General features: G+C 44.4%; 1 protein-coding gene across 1 annotated transcript in view; it reads right to left on the bottom strand.

The window, feature by feature from the left end:
• DNAH17 (dynein axonemal heavy chain 17) overlaps positions 1-21,093 on the bottom strand; it is an 83,505-nt gene that overhangs the window by 39,146 nt on the left and 23,266 nt on the right. The window contains exons 26-45 of the mRNA XM_065415337.1: positions 20,201-20,323; positions 19,576-19,923; positions 19,389-19,480; positions 18,701-18,827; positions 17,912-18,064; positions 16,791-16,916; positions 15,615-15,722; positions 15,343-15,474; positions 14,757-14,917; positions 14,426-14,582; positions 12,853-12,957; positions 11,834-11,991; positions 11,374-11,512; positions 10,589-10,816; positions 9,534-9,671; positions 8,492-8,624; positions 8,024-8,151; positions 7,740-7,888; positions 7,302-7,584; positions 1,001-1,174 (exon numbers count right to left, since the gene is read on the bottom strand). Of these exons, the coding sequence (XP_065271409.1) occupies positions 1,001-1,174; positions 7,302-7,584; positions 7,740-7,888; positions 8,024-8,151; positions 8,492-8,624; positions 9,534-9,671; positions 10,589-10,816; positions 11,374-11,512; positions 11,834-11,991; positions 12,853-12,957; positions 14,426-14,582; positions 14,757-14,917; positions 15,343-15,474; positions 15,615-15,722; positions 16,791-16,916; positions 17,912-18,064; positions 18,701-18,827; positions 19,389-19,480; positions 19,576-19,923; positions 20,201-20,323 (3,162 nt within the window). The remainder of the gene's footprint in view (positions 1-1,000; positions 1,175-7,301; positions 7,585-7,739; positions 7,889-8,023; positions 8,152-8,491; positions 8,625-9,533; positions 9,672-10,588; positions 10,817-11,373; positions 11,513-11,833; positions 11,992-12,852; positions 12,958-14,425; positions 14,583-14,756; positions 14,918-15,342; positions 15,475-15,614; positions 15,723-16,790; positions 16,917-17,911; positions 18,065-18,700; positions 18,828-19,388; positions 19,481-19,575; positions 19,924-20,200; positions 20,324-21,093) is intronic.

The following is a 21,093-nucleotide window of genomic DNA, read 5'->3' as shown; positions in this document are numbered from 1 at the left end:
GGCTCTGCTGTATTTCCTCCTCAGTGTTACTGTTAAAATGTGTCGTCTTTTGGCCCTCGTTATGCTCCCATAGCATGCCAACCGGACAGGCATTATACTCAGCTCTTTGTTCCGGTGCTCATATCATGCTGGGCAGGGTTGCTGTGCTTGTGATATATTTGGGCTGTGCCCCGTAGACTCTTCGCTGACCCTAAGTGCAAGCTGCAGCGTGCAACTCAGACACAGCAAAGGCTGGTTTGTGTGTACAGGGTAGGTTACTTAGCTGGTGCCTGGAGTCAGAGTTGGGAAGCTCCACTCCCACTATTTGCATTTGTTAATTAACTCTTTCTTTAAGCCAAGTGCAGCATGCTTTGCCCCTATTTGCCATCTGACTTCTTTTCATTTCCTGAGGGTTAATAGTCTGGAGCCAATATGCACTTGGGAGATGCTCAAGTCTCCCTCCTGTTTGGGCATCCATAATTCCCATATGTTCCCTCCCAGTTTTTCTGCCCCATGTCTGGAAACAGGTGTTTAAAGACAGGATTGAGAGCACAAAACACACCACAGTGAGGGACACCTGAGATGTGTATGAAATAAACAATAGCCATAGGACTTGCCCAGTGTAATCAGAGTATGGGCCTTTTTAGGTCAGCAGCCTGCCTTTCTGTGGCAGTGGACTGGACCAGATACTTTAAAGAAACCAGCCGGCTCCCACAATTCATCTAGCCAACACTCGCCATAGGGAAACACCATTTCCCAGGCACTGTACATTACCATCTTGCATCCTAAATATCAGACTGACTGACCTACGTCACTGGCTGAACTTGCATAGCCAGAGGTTTAGTAATGGAAATAAAATAACCCATGTGTATGCCATGCTGTTCTTGTACCTTATTGTGATATTGTCTGCAAGAGCTTGCATAATTTATCAAGACGCCCTTTACTCCAGTGTGGAGGGGGGCAATAAATTAGTAAGTAAAGTAAAAAGAAAGAATCAAGGAAGATCATTTTTGGGAATTACCTGTAAGGGAATGTCTGGGTCCAGCTCAAATGTTGGCACTTTATCATTCCAAAGCATGAATTTCTTACTTTCTGGATCTATGTAATAGTCAAAAATAGTCCCTTGAGACGGAAACTTGATGGTTTTAAATTCATTCACCCACCATTTACTGAACTCTACACGATAGTCCACCAGCTGAGGAGGAGAAAAACAAGCTCATTATACAGTTTCTATTGCCTTTGTGGGACATGTTCAGTTAGTCATTCTGGCCCAAGGCTTTGCAGCACAGGCTGTTTGGAGCCGAGATGGATTCTGCATGCTTAGGTGGCATTGAAACACCTTTAAAGTAAAGCACAGAAGTCTAGCATGCCTGCCCTTGCAGGAGCCAGACACAAACATCTTTACTCAGCCAAAGCCAGGGTAAAGTAATCTCCCTACAGCCAATTCCATAGAGGAAGATGAAAAACACTGTCTCCCTCTCAGCTCCAGCCCTGGCCTTCAAGATCCTGCCTCAGCTCCCTGCTCTCCAGAGTGTGTCCTCGTGCTGCATAGTGAGAGGGGGAATTAAATAATTCTCCCCAGCTGGCAGAATCCAGCTCCCCGGCCAATTCTTGCTCTCAGGCCAGGCAACTCTTTTACATGATTAGTTTTCAGAGTCTGACCACACTTAACTTCTCCCCCTCGTGCCTTCATAACAGGGTCATGCACTATAGAACGTACAGAACAGTTCATTAAAAGATTGTTATACAGAGGATAGGGATCAACTGTTTGCCTTGTCCACCCAGAATTGAACAAGGACTCAGCCAGGGAGATTCAGGTTAGATATCAGGAAACACTTTCTAACTCTAAGGGTAGTTAAGGTCTGGAACAGGCTCCCAAGGGAGGCTGTGGAATCGCCCTCACTGGAGGTTTTTAAGAACAGGCTGGACAGGGATGGTCTAGATTGACTTGGTCCTGCCTCAGTGAGAGGGGCTGGACTAGATGACCTCCTGAGGTCCCTTCCAGCTGGACATTTCTATAGTTCCCTTTGTGTATTTGCCAAAGAGCATGTCACAGTTCCCAAAGACTCCCTTGGATTTGGGCTTAGACATTAAAACCTGCACATTTATATTTACTGACACTTTTTATGTTCAGCCCTAGATCTCAAAGTGCTTTACAGACAAGTGTAAATATGATTATTCCCATTGCATTCACAGGGTCATCAAGCATAGGCATTGATTGTTACTTGCCCAAGGTCACGCAGCAAGCAAAGGGCAGATTCTGGGATAGAATCCAGGTCTTCTGACACCTAGCTCTGTGCTCAGCCCTCTGGCCCAGAGCCAGCCTGGTATTGGGGTTTCTGTTGTGTGGAAGGGTCCTCCGGCCCCTTTCAGCTCCAGCCCAGCCCAAGCTGCCACCCCTGCTACACACAGCAGTCTTTGGATGAAGATGGTTACACAGGGGAAGCCTGAGAGAGCAGATGTGAGCTGTGTGACTGTGCTCAGAGGATCTCCCTCCCTAGGGAATTCTCAGGAAGAATCCTTTTCAGGAGAGACCTAAGCACTTTCTATTACATTGTTTTCTGATCAAATTCTCAATTTTTGCATTAACAAAATGTGGGGAAAACACCAAGAATGTTGCTACTTGAGCTCCTTCTATAAAGTCTGTGAGTCTGATCTAGCGGCAGCTAAGCCACTGGCTGTGTTACCCTTTTGAGCATCTATGGCCCTGAATCCACAAACACATAGACATACGCTTAACTTTAACCACTGACTTCAGTGAGAACATGCCTAGGCTTAAAATTAAGTATGTGCATGTGATGGGTTCGGTCACAGAGACCACCTTGGGACTGTCCCCTGATGTGCTGAAATTACCGCTGAGCCCGTTTTCCCTGACGGCTTGGGACTCCAGAACCCTGCCTTGTTGAGCCAGACACGCCAGTCTGCTGCAACACAGACCCAGATCTGAACCACGCCCCCAAAGCTGCGGGCTTTAACTGAAAACCACTCAGCTGGTATTTCTGTCTCCAGCACCCAGACACCCAGCTCCAAATGGGATCCAACCCCCAAATAAATCCGTTTTACTCTGTATAAAGCTTATACAGGGTAAACTAATAAATTGTCCGCTCTCTATAACACTGATAGAGAGATATGCACAGCTGTTTACAGCCGGCATGCAAGCCGTTACTGTCGAATGCTGTGTGTGAGAGAGGCGAGGGTGGGTCTGCTGCTGTCTGAACTTACAAGACAGCATGCTGACATGCTCTCAGCCCCCCAAAAACCCACTCTCTCTCCCCGCACATACACACAACACACTCCCTGTCACACTTCACACACACACACCCCCATTTGAAAAGCACGTTGCAGTCACTTGCATGCTGGGATAGCTGCCCATAATGCACCGCTCCCAATGCCGCTGCAAGTGCCGCAAATGTGGCCACGCCAGTGCGCTGTCAGCTGTCAGTGTGGACAGATTGCAGCGCTTTCCCTACTGCGCTCTACGAAGGCGGGTTTAACTCACAGCGCTCTATATCTGCAAGTGTAGCCATGCCCTCAGTCTCTGTAAGGCCGTCAGTTAGCAGCAGCATCTTGCAGAACGGGAACATACTGAGTGTCATGAAGTGGTTTCATATGAGATGCATTTCATGTGATTTTATGGGATCCTCTCTCAGTAGCGATCATCACGCCTTTGACCATTGTGACCGTATACGGCTCAGGATAAAAGGGCATAGAGTTTGTTGTGAAGCTGGAAGTTTCTGACAAGCACTACGTCCCTCACATTGAAACATATGGTCCTAGCCTGTCTGCGGTGGTTGGAATATTTTACATGATGAGCTTCACTTCATTGTCATGCTGATGCAGAGATTCATCATCTGCCCTTATCTCAACTTGTGGGAATTTTGTTCTTAGCGGTTTGCCGAACAGGACAGTTGCTGTTGCTGTGCCAGGAGAACAGTGGGGCGTGGTTTGATAACTACGGAGGAAACGAAGTAACTCCTGTGCATGTCTAATCTGTCTGCTGCTGCAATTCACAGCGCTTTCTTGAGTGTTCGCATAAACCTCTCCACTTCTCCATTGGCTTGTGGCCAGTTTGGAGTAAGTTTACGATATCTGAAATTGGGTGAATTGCAAGCCTTGAAAAGGAGGACCATGTTCAGCTTTAATAAAGATGGGTATTCCACAGGCTGAGAAAATCTTGGCAGAAGTAGTACTGACCCTCTCAACTTGTGGGTAACGAGAACAGTCACCTATAACAACCAGCAAATGTTTTCTATTAGGGAAATCACAAAAATCCCTGGTAACTTTAATCCAAGGGGATGTGGGCAGAGGAGATACAGGAGGAGTGTGATTTTGAAGAACTGTTGCCTGGCATAGTCTGCAGGACGTATGTTTCAGTAAGGCTATCAATCCCAAAGAACTTGACTTTTTCTCTGACCAGAGATTTTGTTTCTACCAGTCCACGATGACTTTTGTGAGCCAAACTAATCATGTGATCCCACCACAAACATGGAAGAGGAAGTCTTCTATGAGTAGGAGATCACCACCTGTGATGGTAAACTCACCTGTAACATGGGCAAACAATTATAGAACAGCTTGTATTGCAGGAATCAAATGTTGGAGGCTACACAGAAGTTCTTTCCATTGACCACTTTAAACAGTTTTGATGACCATTTGGAGACTTTTGTCAGATTCTCTGGAGGTTTTTAAACAAGAGAGCTTAGGGACTTGTGTGTGAGAGGACGACGTTTACATGCACTGCTGCTTTCTCTGGAGTGTTACAATTGCTAGCTGTGTGCTAGCTGGGCCACTACTATAGGGGAAACCCATGGTATGGGGCCTTCCACTCATTCAATGATGTCAAGCTCTTCTAAGTGTGCTAGTTCTTCTTCCACCAGCTTTCTGACATGGAAAGGAATGTGTCTGTGTGGTAGTGCTATGGACTGAACCATGTCGTCAAAGTGCAATTTTATTTGCTCTCTCTTCAACTTTCCTATTCTTATGAACATATTCTCAAGACTGGACAAGTTGATTTAGCCTGTTAGGCTGTACCCTTTGGATGGCACAATTAATCAGTGTATCTGTGCTATTAGGACACCAAGTACATTGCACTGGTAACAGACCAGTCCTTAAATACAAAATGAGCTGAGACTACGCAACACATTGTCAGTGGGGCTAGATTTCCATAGGCGTATACTTTTTCTGCCGTCGGTTCTATAAGCGGTTTCTGTGGCATGCCATCATACGTATGTTGATCCATCACATTCACTGATGCGCCAGTGTCACTTAAAATTTCAGTCTCATATCCTCGTATGATGATGTGGCATCGTGGCTCAACTTTGTGTTCAGAAGACTTGGTTCTCTCCGGGAATACTGTGGAAACATAAGCACTGTCATTTTCTGAGGTGTCAGCTTGGAGTGCATTCATTCAGTCTTTGTTGTAAATTTGTCTCGACTTGTGGGAGAATAGTAGAGCTACAGACTTTTGCAGAGTAGTTTTGTTTTCCATATTTATGACAGAAGACCCCTTTTGCTGAGCAATCACCTTGGTGTGGGTATGAGCCTCCACATTTGTAGCATTTTACACTTGTCATCTTCGTGGCTGGACCCTGCGTTTTCTGGGGTTGGTTACCATCTTGAGCATGCCACACGCAATTCCTGACTGAGCTCTTAGAGTGGAGTACACGTGCTGTCTCTGGGCGTGGTGCCAGCTGTCACTGCTCTAGTTGTTGAGCATGTGTTTCTGACAACTTGTTTGCTCAAGCAGTGTCCAGTATTCTGACAAGTCATTTGTGGGGATGTCTTGGAGAGTTTGTCTTCTCAGCTTATCCAACAAACATCCTTGTATCATTTGGCCTCGTATCTCGTGACTCACCTTTGTGAACTCACATGAACTAGCAAAGTGACATAGGTGGGCATGATACTCATACATGCTTTCCCCTTCTCACTGATGTGCTTGACAGAAGGTATATTGATCATAGTTAATGTTTTTATGCGGTTTAAAGTACCTCGTAAGGGCTGTTTTTGCTTTCTTATTCCTTGCTATCCCCAATGTCAGGCAATGTTTTAAAAATATGGCACATCTCACTTCCAGAAAAGTGTAGGATCATAGCTTTTTTTGTGGTAGAGTTCAGCTTCCTTCATCACAACAAACAGCTTTTCTAACCTTTCAAGCCAAAGTTTCCATCTGTGTCTCAGACTGGAATGAGATTCATGGACAGGTAACTCAGGACAGTTCCGGAACTTTTTTCTTTTTTTTAAGTGGAGACTGCAGTCTAGCAAAGCGTATGTGTAGCTGTGAGAGATGAGGTAGACCCTGGATAGATTTCTTGTCACAGAACCTTGGTTAGCAGTGTTCTGTGAACACTGTTCTGTGTGTTCTGTTTTTTTAAATATCAGACAAACATGTTCAGGCTTTCTGATGCAGTCTGGCGGATACGCCACACTTCAGACGGCACGCGGGGTCTGACGGAGCTAGGCACATTCGCTGCAGTGATGATTACAGCATGCGAGGAGAGGTCTCTGCCAGTACAGTAGGGAGACTATTGTTCTTATGGGCAGCTCATCCCTTCTTTTCTTATGTTGTGGGGTTTTGTTTGTTTTCTGGTTCTTGTTGATCCTTGTGGCCAGTGCTGTGTCCTCGCTGATTAGGAGCTTCTGGGATGAACTGCTCAGACACTGTTTAAAGTGAGAGTCCCCAGGCTACTGGATCCATCCTGCAGCACCCACTCTTTGTAGCTAAGGGAACTCCCTCTCCCACCAGTCAGAACCAAAGCCTGGAATGGACTCATGTGACCTAGCTGCTGTACTTGCTACTCTAAAAGACTGGCACAGATCTCAGAATGGATTCCCCATAAACACTACGGCAGCCAACGCTGCTCCTGTGTTCAGAACATAGGAACTGCCAGACTGGATCAGAGCCATGGTCTATCTAGGCCAGTGTCCTGTCAGTCTTTAATAGTGCCTAGAACCAGATGCTTTAGCAGAAGGTGAAAGAACCCCCATTTCATTGCAACTATGAACTAATTTCCCTTTTGCTCTTTTTGTTTTCTGTGACTCAGAAATCAAAAATCATTTAAAAATACAAACCGCCTTTTTTTTCCCCCCCAGTCACAAACCCCAGAAATCTCGTTTGATTTCCTCAACATTTTCCAGACAAATTCTACGGTAGGCTTAGACTAAGCATGAGATATTTCAGAACCAAATAAAATAAAAAAAAGACAGGCGATTGAGTAGCATTAACTCTGGGGTCAACACTTCAGCCTGTTCAAGCAAAGAGATCTAAAAAGAAATTTTTTTGTTACCGTCCAAGTTTAACTGGCCTTATATTACAAGCTGTCACTAACCTGGTCTTGAAACATTGCTCCTCCAAATGCCCAGAAACACGCAAAAACAAAGTACAGTTCATATAGCTCTTTTGAGGAGTCTGGAGGCGTGTTAGTTGGAGTCAGGAGACATTCCAGCAGATACAGTATGGTTTGTATGACAGTAATTTCAGGGACTGGGGTAATCTTCTTGAACCCAAACCTCAGTTTATCTAGACATGTAGGCAGGTATTTATCAAACAGAATCATTAAGTTGGCTTTTTCAGACTGTACATTTCGCTTCTCAATCCAGCTGCTTACCACACTACAAAATAATGGACATATTTCACATTTCAACATATGGCAGTAAGTAAATATAACAGTAATAAGCCTTTTCCTGCTGTGCTATGGGAAAACGTGCTGCACTTTGAAATGTATGGCATTCACACTTCAAAGAGGGGAATGTGAAACAGAACTCACGGGTTCCAGCCCAGATCTGCAGGGTTGATGTAGAGAATTCCAGCCCTGGACACTGTTGCTGGCGTTGCCGTCCTCAGGTGGCTGATCTCAAAGAGGAGTCTCATGGTGGGATTTAGTGGGATTCGCTCATTGCTCGCTAAGGTGAGCACCTAAGATGAAGACAACCAAGACAGAAAAAACCACGTCGTTCCGCAGGAGCAGAAATACACATGAGCTGGTTAATTTAAAATCATCCTCAAGTGAAGTTCTCTGATTTTTAACTCCAACAGCATCTCAGTACTGACCTTATTATCATCCATGACAGTATTCAGAGATTCAATCCACATGGGATCTATATCTCCATCGAGAATGATCCATTTGGGACCAAGGTGAGTGATGTTAGCCAGGTCTCGCATCGTTGTAGAAAACAGACCTGCCCAACACAAACAGTGTCTTTGCTTGTTTTTTCTTTCTAGTACTTGGTTTCTTCATTTAAGCTAAATTGTTCAGGAGGAGGTGGTCAAGAAGCAGCCACAATATTTCCTCAATAAACCTGCCAGCCTTGCTAAAAAATTTCCCTTCTAATTCTAGGGAGAAGCCAAAGAAAAGATCTTCCCATTTCTACAGTCATTTTTAAAAGGTTTATGTGTTATGAATGAACTGCTTGCTGAGGTTTTTGAAATGCCAACATTTTCATTCAGTATAATTTACAGTAAATGCAGCTACTTAAACACTATTAGAGTGCATTGATTGGGAGACGGTCGATTTCTTACCATCTTTCCATTCTCTAGTAGCTGGATGAATAACTCCAAATAGCTCATCACAGGTTACAGCTTTAGGGTCAAGGTCCACAGCAACGGGCCTTTTTTTCAAGGTTTGGTAAGTCTTATTCAGGGATTTCAGTACCTGCAAGGAAAGATGGACATGCTCATACAGGACTGCGGTTCTCTAAAGAAGGCATCTACATCCTTTGACATGGTCTCTCGGGACCAAGCAATGAAAGCCACAGAAGAGAGTGGTAGTCTTCCCCCTTATCTGATAGGCTATGGCCCTATGTCACAAATGGAGGCCCTGGAACCACTGAAGATGTCTAGGCCCCTCCGAATGGCCGAAAGCCAGTGAACAGCAGCAGCTGGAACTACTGCTGAACAAGATGATGGACATTTCCTTCAGAGCAGGCAATCTCCCACCCTAGAGCACACTGCGCTCTCTTCACTCTGAAATGAACTGGCTCTCAGAAGTGAAAGTGCCAGCTCCACTCTTTTAATGAAGAACTGAAACGCAGGCCTTCCTGAATGATCAGCAATCTCCCCTTGCCGACACTCCTCCACTCTTCGCCTCCCCTGCTAACAAGCCGGGCACCTACTGTCCTCTCAAAAGGCCTCATTCCAAACCCATTGAAATCAGTGGAAAGACTCTGATTGACGTAGTGGGTTTGGATCCCTAGGTGCCAGGGGAGGAACATGAATTTCCTGCCCATGCGTAATGCACTGGCCACGTGGTTGTGATCACGGCTCCCACTACTTCTACCAGCAGCACAGACCTGGTGCCCACAGGGAAGGAGGACGCTGTGTAGAAGTGGCACTTCCTTTACCATTACACTTTGCTTTTTGAAATGTCATAATTAGGCTTGCTCATAGTTCCAAGGTTTTGCCTGCTCCCGGTCAGCATTAGACATCTGAGGTGGGAGGAGTGAGGAAACTAGGAAATGTATTTTAATCAGAGAAGGGCTCACTAGCTCGTAGAGTTTGGAAAAAGCTGCCGCAAGAAATCTTTGCCCATTTAGTCTGCCCCCCTCTCCCCGCTGCCCTGTACCTGGGACTTGCCACTGCCTGCGTTGCCAATGACAAACACCGAGTGTCTCACTTGGAGTAGCTCCTCAAGCTGCACCACCTTCAGCACAAAGCTCTCTTCTGCCTGCAGCTTGAGCTCAAGGATGGACTGCTTAATAATCTATGACGTTCAGAAAAGAGAGGAGAGCTTGTCCTGAGCCACTGCACAGAACAGAGTCACTATACAGATCACAGCCACTACGTCCTTGGGAAGAACCAGCCTTTGAGGGTGGGGAGGTGCAAGTTAAAGGGGGGATATCACAGGGTGACATTGGCCCTTTGAGAGAGAGCAAGGCCTGTGACTCACCAGCTCACTGCAGTTGGGTTTAAAAGAAGGCACCTGGGCCATATAAATGTGGGAGAGCCTGGACACAGGACAGGCGCATCAGTGCGGAAAGAGGCCGGCGAGAGAGAGAGACTCTGCAGGCCCTCCCTGGGAAGATGGAGGAACTGTCTAGGAGGCCAGCACAGGGCTAGTTTGCTGACTATCCTGTCTAGAGAGCAAGTGCCATAAGGCTGAAAATGGCAGAGGGCTAGGAAGCTGGTGGAGGGGCTAGCCCGCTGGCCGGACTGGAGAGGGCTGAAGGCTGAGAGATGCCTTGAGAGCTGAAGCTGGAGGCCCAGAGAGGGCGGAAGGCTGGGAGTGAGGCATGGGGAGAGACACTGGGGCTGGACTGGAGAGCTAGGTGTGGTGAGACACACCGGGGCGGGACATGGTGGGTTGCATATACTGTTTGGACTGTGCTGGGGAATTCTGGATTATGGTTGAGGGACTTTTGTTAGGATTTATGTGTATGGGACATGTGTAATAAATTAACCCTGTAAGGACTATATATAATTGGAAAGCCTTTAAGGGCTATTTCTGGGGACTCTGAAGGGGAAACTGAGGCAGACAGGTTTGTTGTGCCGCAACCTGCTGCAGGAGGACATGCCAGGTGGGTGTTGCCCTATGATAGGAAAAAATAGGAGACCCAAGAGCCACCTCCCACAACTAATCTGAATACCAGAGGTCAGCAAGGCCCGTGCCTGTGCATTCACCTTTTCAAAGTTCAGATCCCGTTTTCTAGGTACGTCCAGTGCTGGGAAAAGGTCTCCAATTAGTCCCATGAACACCGGCAAGTCATCCGTCACAATCTTGGGGATGTTGAAGTCTCGTAAAGCTCTCATTAGGACTTGATCCTCCGGACGGCCAGGGTCGCCTCTCTTCAAGGAGCCTGCTACCACCAGCACAGACTTAATCGCTCTCAAGCCCCAGTCATAATGATCCTGGCAAACAGTGAGCAAAGCCTTACATTGCATTTGGGTGAAATAAAATGGTTTTAAATAAAAGAACCAGAAAAACCACAACACCGTCCCAAAAAACCTAAACTCCAAAAAGTCTCCACAGCACCCAGAAGAAATGCCATTAAGTGTGTGTATTTGCAGGGGAAACGCCGTTCAACAAAAGAATGAACGAAACCCTAGCAACCTTTGGCTGAGTAGTGTGTTTTGCTTCCCTGGAAGCAGATTTCCATTAGCTTTTAAGTCAATTGACATGAACAATGTGAGGATGGAATCATCTGTACAGGCTTTATTCTACTAGTAAGCACTGTGCTGCATCTCTTCATTTTCCTGCTGCCTGTCCATGCCGCAGGCAGGCTGAGTCTGTCAGAAGTCACATCAGTGTCTGAGTGGAATTTTCCAGCAATGTAGCTTAAAATGCTTGGAAAAATATAGGCCAAGTTGCTACTAATAACTTGTGATTTTTTAAAATATATGTATGTCAGATTTTAAAATAGATAAACTCTTCCTGCTCAAAGAACCATGGACTAATATTAAATTACCTGCTTAGAAAGTAGCTCTTTGCATAGTGTATAGAGAGTAATAAACTTTCTAGCAAGAAGTCTGGCATCAAGAAAACCTTCTGCAACAAGCATGATTTCACAGATAAGCTCAAAATCTGGGACAACCATAGCACAGGGTCTAAAGGAAACAAGGTGAACAAAGTTCCATGTCAAATTTTGCGAAAATTAGCCTTTGCCCACGTACATTCTCCGCGTCCCCGTCTCTGACATACATATGCACAGAGCTGAGCTATAAGATGATGGAATTTTGTGTGTTTGGATTTTCAGTATAGAGTCTTCATTATATTATATACATTATGCGTTTGCACACACACAGTCTCTCTTACTCTAATAAAAGTAAAAGAGCCCTTGGTACAGCACGGTGGCAAATCAGAGTGTATACTCAGCATACTGTCAATTAACAACCAGGTTCTGATGAGAGTCATCCACACACAAATACCTGAATAAAGCCTTTAGATTTTCAGGCAATTCAGTCCGGCCTGCATAGCCGGGGTTCATTGTAATGAATAGTCCAACTGTTGGTATAAGAGCGATTATCTCTCCAAGGAAATTAAATGTTTTCTTTTTGGCACGAATTGCATCTTGCACACATTTTACCTACACAAGTAAGAGGAAGATTCAGTATCAACAATGTAGTGAATTACAGTGTGTATCTTAAGCAACCAAGCAGCACTGCCCTGTGCACTCTAAAAACCCTTTAAGACAAGTACTAATGGAAGGGCTTATTGGGTGCAGTCCCCCTTACTCTGAGCTAGACCGTGACTTCCTGTACTCACATTCGCTAGGAATTACTCCCAAGTAGTCCCATTGACTTCAATAGGTCTATTTGGTGAGTAACTGCTCCTTATTCTGAGGGTGGGACTCAGCATCTGGCCCTGCCTGTGTGGTCCCATTGATTTTGTGTAGCAAGGTGCTACTCAGCCTGAGTCGGGGATGGAATCGATCTCTCAGGGAGCACACTGACTTTCATGATAAAGAGATTGCACTACAGTACTTGTATTAGGTGAATTGAAAAATACTATTTCTTTTGTTTTTTACAGTGCAAATATTTGTAATCAAAAATAAAGTGAGCACTGTACACTTTGTATTCAGTGTTGTAAATGAAATCAATATATTTGAAAATGTAGAAAACATCCAAAAATATTTAAATAAATGGTATTCTATTATTGTTTAACAGCACTTAATTTTTTTAATCGCGCGCTTAATTTTTTTAATTGCTTGACAGCCCTAATATATATATATGCATTAAGCACAAATATTAGAGCAATTACATTGCCTAAATTGGCCTATATCTTTATTATAATTCCATTCACTTATGCGAAGTATCCCATAACACCTTGCATTTGTTGAATGGCTTAAGTAGACAGGGAATTGTCACAATCAGGACAGATGAGTATTTACCACAACATCACAGTAATTTACATAAAGAATAGCTGGATACTGGAGAAAACTTCCTACCTGCACAGCAATCACTGATAAAACTTCCACTGAAATGCGATTGAATTCATCAAAGCATCCCCAGGCTCCAGTCTGTGCTAACCCTTTGTAGATATTTCCACAGGACTAGAGAGCAAAGTGATTGGAGAAGGCTGACTGCACCATGGGTATTCATTACAAAAAGAACAGTTCTAAGGAATTAATCTGGCATTTACACTACACACTGTTTCTCTAGGATAGCCTCACACAACATAGGGTCATTCAAAAATAGAGAGGAAAAATCCCCCTCCTGTAGGGAAATTTTGCCTTCTTTGCGAAAACTCCTTTGCAGCTACCCAGGATTTTCCTCTAGTTTCAGCATGTGCTGTCCAGATAGCTGTAAATGCAGGAACTCCACAAATGCTCCAGTCCCGGCTTCCTGCCAGAAAATGCCTGAGACACACAGACTGAGTGTTCTCCCACTGAAGTCAAAGCCAGAACTCCCATGGACCCACAGTCACTACAGGTGTGTGAATGACACTCCACAGCATAGAGAGGTACCCCTGACGCCTGGGCTTTTCCCTAGCAGCTGGAGTGGGAAAGGAAGCTCACCCCAGCTGCCAGACTGTGTGAAATGACAGGATTAGCAGTGGGAAAGGGCTCTGCTGCTCATGGCACTGTGTTCCCATGTCTGACTTTGGTTGCAAAGCCACAAACTATTGCAGTAACTAGCACAGCTCATGCTGGGGACACTCGGAGGCACGGTGGAGGGGCCAATTAGAAATGAATAGGAGAATGCAATCTCCTAGCAATTGCTTCCCTCAGCGCACATTGTGCATTGCTTGGGAAGATAAGACACTGAATTTGTCATGAGGGGGAGGAAAAGTATTGGAATTCAGCTTGCTGTGCACTCTGTTTGCTGTACCCCTCCCCGAGAGATGGTCTCCGAGGGGCTCACTCCTGCCATGGTTCCAACACCGTCAATAGCCTCATGATGAACTCAGATGGAACAAGGCTCTTAGACCTGCTAATCTGTCCCCTGGCCAGTCTGGGCTTTGTCCCTGCGATATATTGGCTAGCCGTCTGTGCTGTCTAGTTTCAGGTAGCTGTAGGGAGAGGGCTCCCCCTGGGTTGACTGTCAAAGGTTTATACACTCACTGGCAGGAAGCCTTTCCTGATATTTAGTCTAAGTTTTCCAGCCCCCATTCCCCAGCAGACCAGAGTTCATGCTGACCCTGTCACCACCACTTTGCCAATCAGTGTGTCCTGGGCAAGACTGCTTCAGCCACAAGCCTTTGGGGCAGGATCCTTAGCTGCACCCAAGTTCCACACAAAGCAGGGGAGAAGGTTGGGGGTGGAGGTTCTGAGTGGGTGCTTCAAAGCATCTTTGCTTTCCCTATGTCCTGGAGTTTTGTGGGGCTGGTTTGCCCTCCGGTGTAATTTAGCCTCAGGAGCCTTTTCACAGCCAGCAAGAGGCAGAATGCAGCAGCACTCTGAACACCCCCACCCCCACCCCCACCCCCTTCGTGGACTGCTCCCTGACATGGCCTGGGGAGGGGGCTCTGGGATTCTATCCACTGAACTCATTCATTACTTTCACTCATTTGAGTTTTACCTTGTAATCCATTTGCTCAGAGCAGTTGAAGACATAGACCATGATCCCTACAGCTCGGCCCAAGTCCTTAGTGGTCTCCGTTTTCCCTGTACCAGCAGGGCCTGCAGGTGCACCCCCCATTATCAGGTGAAGGGACTGGGTCAGAGTGATGTAGCATCTGAAATGCAAGGCAAGTGCATCATGTCTAAATGGCCAGCAACAGTCCCCTACCCGCCACTGCCCAGCCTACCAAACTGCTGTTTCCCACAACTGCTGTCTAGTTTTAAGGCAAATCTCGACTGCACGGATGTTAAATACGGATGTTAAGTATGAGGAGCTGAACCTTGCGTACCGGTCTGTAAGTGGAGTAATGACCAGTCGAGGGGTGTTACCCAGATATTCATAGGAATACTGAAGTTGAGCATCACATATATTAGCATAGCAATGCCTTTTTTCTTCATCCCACCGATGTCTGAGCTGGGACTGCCAGGTGAACGCTTGAGAATTCTCCACCTGCAGAGCCAATGGAAAATGTATTTACTTTTTCTGTGAATGCTTTCAGTGAAAATGCACCCTAGTGATTCATTCCCCAAGCTGTCCTCATTATATTAGAGTTATTTATTTATTATGGTGCTCAGAATGTGAACAAGGCACCAAACAGTACAAACCCCTCACCCTGGTCCCTGCCCTTAACACATTAAGGTTTAAAGAACATGTATACATTACCCAGTCTCCTGCGAATCCCTGTTTGGTTGTTACCTCACTGGATCACATGTACTCTTAAATTTGCAAGCAAGACTATTTTGTTCATGCTTTATTGCTCCACTCCATTTGGAGTATTTTTAAAATATTTGAAAATAATAAAAGTTATTACAGGAAAACATTTGTTCAAAAGCACCAATGAACAAAGCAATGAAAACGTAGCCTGTAACTTATACCTTAGCAAGGATCATTTTTGCCACGACATCTCTGGCATGTACATCTATGGTACAGATTGTCATGATCTTCATTCTGTCTCCTGAGGTTAAGTTCCCAATGAGTAGTGTAATTAGCGTGTTTAACTGATTAATCTAAGAAAGAAAAGAATGGATTGACACAGGAAAGTGATGTAATATTTTGCCTAGTTTTCCTGCCAAATAAAAGCTATTCTAAGGAAACTGCACAGAGTTTGCTGCAGTACAGGTGCAATCATAAATATCTGGCTACACACCTGCTTTTTGTTGTAATCTTTAATTGCATTTTCATAACCTTCCTCCAGTCTTGAGAATGCAATGCCGACCTCTGTTGTCCACCAGATCTGAGTGCAGGTTAACGCAATCTACCATAAACCGCATAGAAAAAGGGTCACAGACTAGTTGGTGGCAGAATATTTCATGTTCAATGACAATGCTGTTACCTGTGCCCCTCAGCCCCAGCTCTTGCCTGTGGTCTTTGGTCTTTCCCATGCTCTGGGCATCGGCATGGCCAGCGCTCAGACAAGCACTTCAGGGAAGGGTCCCTGTGCCACACCTCTGCCCAAGAAGCCTAGCAGTGGGTCTTCTCCAGACCCCCACTGCCTCTCCTCAGAGGCCAAGATTCATTTACTTTTTCCAGGACAGCTCTGCCTGCTCCCACTGCAGACAGAAGAGGACCCAATTGTCTCAAATAAAACAAAGTTTACTAGAAAAATCAAAATCAAAGATAAAATGGTCCAAAGCTAGACCTAAGCCCAGCCCAGGCACACTCAAACCTTTTAAGAAATCAGAAAATCCTCAGCTCTCTTGGCTTCTCTGTGAGCCTGCTAGGCTTCCCTTAGCTCATTCACACCAGGAAAATTCTGCACAAATGTCTTTCCATTGCTCACAGTGGTGCCACTCTACCTCCCTTGCTAGTAGGGCGCGGAGCCCCAGACAGACAAACTACTGACACGTCCCATGCCTTGCCCTCTAAACCTGTTCAGAACTGTTCTCCCCAGCTCCTGGGGTATTGGCTGCATTTCCTTGCTTCTGTGTTAAACACTAGGGCTGAAATTCTGGCCCCAGCAAGGCCAGTGGGAATTTCAACAGAGCCAAGATTTCACCCTAAATCATTTGCTAGTCTCAGTCTAAGCCAAAATTTCAAAAGGGACCACAACACTTTAATTGTTCAACATTACTCAATAATTCCAGTTTCCCTGTAACTTGAATTGATCTCAAACATGGTCCCTGGACAGAAACCAGCCCACCTCCCCTGTCACAACTCAATATCCAGCTAAGAAAAGCGATACTCCAGAGTTCAGGGTTAAACACAGTATCTATGGCACATACGGTGACATTCCTGTTGCGCTTGACTATTTATTTGATGTGTGTTGCACATGTTGAATACATCAAATAAACCCCATGTTCTAATCACATGACTAGTTCCATACCTGTGCTGGGTAATCAAATAACCATTGCTCTCGTGGCTTTTCTTCGTAAGTCACTACAGCCTCCGGAATTTCATGGCGTAATGTGGAGCACATTCTCTCGAGCACTCGATTTAACCAAACCTCAACCTAGGTACAAAGCCCCATTCTAATAAGTGTCCTTGCTAGTATAGTTCAGCATTACTTGCCTATTTTGTTTGTCTGTTTTTAAATTGACGGCAGCTGACGTAGACTTGTAAATCTTACTGTGGGCTATGGTGTTTAACTGCAGTTGTTCTCTTAACAGGATGTACCTTACAAAGATCCTGGCATCTATCAGTCACATGACTTTCTGTACCAGAAATCAGGGCTGCTTTTAAACTCTTGGGGGTCAGATTCTGGTTGGCACCTAGAATAACGGGCCCCCAAACAAGTGCTGGGCTATATGTACACAGTTCCGTCCAAGACCTGTCCCTGCACAGATAGGAATAGGCTGTCTGTGGCACTGTGCTCACAGGCCACTGATGGGGAAGGGACAAAGCTGTGGCCCACCCCCCGGCCTGCATACAGCATTCCTCTGAAGTGCTTCCCTGCAGAGAGGCCTCTGTCTGTGATGCTTTGGAGGAAACAAAACAGGGGCAGACAACTTAGGCTCTTCTACCCTGTCTCTTGCTGCAGGTTTCTGGAGTGCATGTAGGTGTCAATTAGCTCCCCCACTGCCTTTCCCCAGGTGTTTTTAGAATTCCCTCCCTAGGCTGCCATCTCAAAGACAATGGAACCTGTGTGTGTGTGTGTGTGTGTGTGTGTGTGTGTGTGTGTGTGTGTGTGTGTGTGTGTGTGTGTGTGTAAACCAAGAAGCTGGATGGTCTTTTCAGGGGGCTTTTCCCTTGACTTTGAGATATTCCGCATGAAAGAGGCTATGTGGATTGCCTCAAATGGGATGTTTCCAAGTCTAACTGATGAAGCATGGTCTCACTCAGATGAACAAAAGACAGAGGAAATAGACTCCCAGTTGATTAACTAGTTAAGGTCCCAGCTGACAGCAGCAAGGAGAATTCAGGCTTAGACACATAAACCACTTTATTCTTGTATTAGTGCAATTCAACCTGCATGTTTAAAATGTAATTTTAAATAACTCCACTAACCTGCCCGGAACAGTCACATTCCTTATCAAAATCCACATACTCATCCTCCTTACTGTACATTCCCAAGCCAATCTTCAAAGGCTTGTTGTCTGGATCCATTTTGAACTTCAGCTTGGCCATGCTATCAAACAGTTTAGACAAGTGGCGGCATACCTTAGAGTAAAGCAGCACAAGGATAAATCAGGAATTGCTGTCAGTGCACAGAAATATTTTACAGTTTTGATTAACTTTTCATACTTTTCTTTATAATCTTGCATCTCTGACACACTGTTATAACCAGGCTTGGCAGAATTTGATTTTTTAAATAAATTTTGATGGATAATATGGATATTGATTTTAAAGCATTTTTTTCTATTTTTGTCAATTTAAATTTTCACAGGTGCAGGAAACTATTGGGGGCTTCAGACAATAATTATTTAAAGACAGTAGACACAGATTCAAAAAGTTAAAGCTTTACAACCATTAAGACACAAACTGTCAACATCATGCGTCAAAATATACAAAGTCAATATCCTTAAATCAATCTCTAATAAATTCTCACGCAGAATTTTTCTTACTTTGCCTCTCCGTAAATTTCAATTTTATTGATGGAAATATTTTTTAGTTGGGTGTGTGCGTGCAGTGAAATTGATGTTTACCAACATTTACCAATAAAAAAATCTACTCCTTCCAAGCCTAGTTATAAATTTGGTTCAGCGTTTTTAATCCTTTCAGATTAAAGACATTATAATTACATTCTAAAGATTTCATGTAAGAAACAAAGGACTATCCATTAAATTTAAATCCTACCTCAACAGGGTCATTTCCATTTGATAAAATATCCAGCAGGTCTGCAGATGAAACAAAGTAGAACCTGGGAAAAGCCAACCTTTTTGTCTCTAGATATTCAGCCAAAGCCTTTTCACAAAGTGCCAAGCTAACGCAGAGAAAGGGAAAGGTGCAGTAATTTTATTCTTTGCAAAGTAAAGGTTGTGATGTGATCATGCTTTGTTGACTGCAGTGGAACAAAAGCCTTCATTTAGCCTTAGAATAGGCAGTGGCAATTTCCCCATCTGACTTCACCAATATGCCTCAAACCTTCTCTACAGAGCCTAGGGGTCAGAGGGCAGCAATAGAATCAGCACTTTGAAAATATAGCTAGTATAATTCAGCCTTAATGACCATTTCATCATTAGCCTCTTTACTGAGATCCCAACAATCTGGCCATTTGTGATGGTTGCTTTTTCAATTGGACACATGTCCAACACAGGAACTGGACTGAGTCTAGTCTCTGATTTCACAAACTACTGAATGGCCATTAGACTAAAACTGAGAGTCACTACTGATCTGGGGTAAATTTGGCCTAGTGATCTAGGGGAGTGAGGCTATTAGTCCCCATTACCAATCCAGAAAAGCATTCACTCCCAGCAGCTAGAATTTATCTGGATGTTTTTAAAATTGACCAAATGTTTCTCCCAAAATATGGCATCATCCTAACCTTTTCTGTAAGGCCTCTAACTTCTCATAAAGGCCTGGTTTATTTGTTGCTTCAACTACATTAGGGGTTTTTACTGCTTCAGCCATTAATTCCTGCAAGAAGAAAAGATGATCTGTGACACATTACATTTAAATTCGTCCTTCAGGCTAGAATTGTTGTGGGGGAGGGATGACACAGACTTGCTCACTTTAAAATCTCTATCGATAGAATCAAAACGTTTAGAATCTTCTGGCAACTGATTCCGGATGTCTTCAGAACCAATGAAGATGCTCTCCAGATGGCTCCAAGTTCTCTGCACTTCAAACCAGATACTAATAACAGAGTCAGCAGTAGATAATTTCTGTTGCCAGCCTGACACCTCCTGAAGAAAGTGAGCTAGATACTTGGAAGTCATCAGGTTCTGAAGTTGCACTTGGTTATCCTCCAAGGTCTCTACGAGTAATTCATCAGATTTGAGCAGCATGGTACCAGTTCTAGCATGGGGTTCATGTTCAAACTGCATGGTTGACCACGTACTATCCAGGGCTTTCAATACCTTTGAATAAAAAGATATCCAGAAATGCTCTGAACACAAAAGCTTTCAAAATGTACAGAAAATAAACAACATTTCAGGAAAGAAAAGTCCTAGAACTTAAAATGTGTGCCTCAGCACAGAAGCACTTCATGGAAGGGTGAGAATCTATGCATTAACCTTCAGCCTTTTCATAAGAGTGAAAAACTGAAAGTTATAGCCTCTAACTGTGCTACATCAGAGTGAAAGGCTATTTTTAGGAACGATGTGGTAGAAATTGAACGGAAGGCACAGACGGTACCTTCTCCATTCCTGACTCTTTCACAGCCTTGTCTACAATACTGCGAACTTCATCCTCAAAATTGTGTAGATTCAGCTGCAGCAAGTCAGCGAGGGTTGTCTTGTCTGACATTATAAAGTTCACCTGGTGCAGAATGGACATAGTCAGCAATACTCTTCACGGGTGACACATCTAATATTTTCTCCCACACTAGCTGTCTCACACAATACTTAAAGGCTGTCTTTGTCTCTAAGATTTCAAACAAATACTTATGGACAGTCACCTGGTAAATATTATTTCTGCAGTTCATTAGCTTGTTAAGATTAATTTCTCTCTCTCTCTCTCACACACACACACACACACCCAGGGCCAGCTCCAGGCACCAGCGCAGAAAGCAGGTGCTTGGGGCGGCCAATGGAAAGGGGTCCGGGTCTTCGGTGGCAATTCGGCGGCGGGTCCCTCAGTGTTTAATGCCTATTTTGCTTCTGTTTTCACTAAAAATGTTAATGGTGATGAGATATGTATCTCAATTAATATTAATAAGGGAGAAGGAACACAAGCCAAAATATGGAAAGAACAGCTTAAAGAATATTTAGATAAGTTAGATGTATTCAAATTGGCAGGGCCTGATGAAATTCACCTTAGTGTACTTCAGGAACTAAATTTTGGAACTGTTAGTGATTAGTCTTGAGAACTCCTGGAGGATGGATGAGGTCCCAGAGGACTGGAGAAGGGCAAACAAAGCACCTATCTTTACAAAGGGGATCAAAGAGGACCTGAGGAACTATAGACCAGCCAGTCTAACTTAAATACCTAGAAAGATACTGGAATAAATTATTAAACAATCAGTTTGTAAGCACTTGGTGGATAATAGGGCTATAAGTAATAGCCAACATGGATTTGCCAAGGACAAA

Source organism: Emys orbicularis, chromosome 13 (genome assembly GCF_028017835.1).
Source record: "Emys orbicularis isolate rEmyOrb1 chromosome 13, rEmyOrb1.hap1, whole genome shotgun sequence".
NCBI lineage: Eukaryota > Metazoa > Chordata > Testudines > Emydidae > Emys > Emys orbicularis.
Note: the sequence above shows the minus strand (reverse complement) of the source record. Positions and strands in the feature narration are given on the sequence as shown.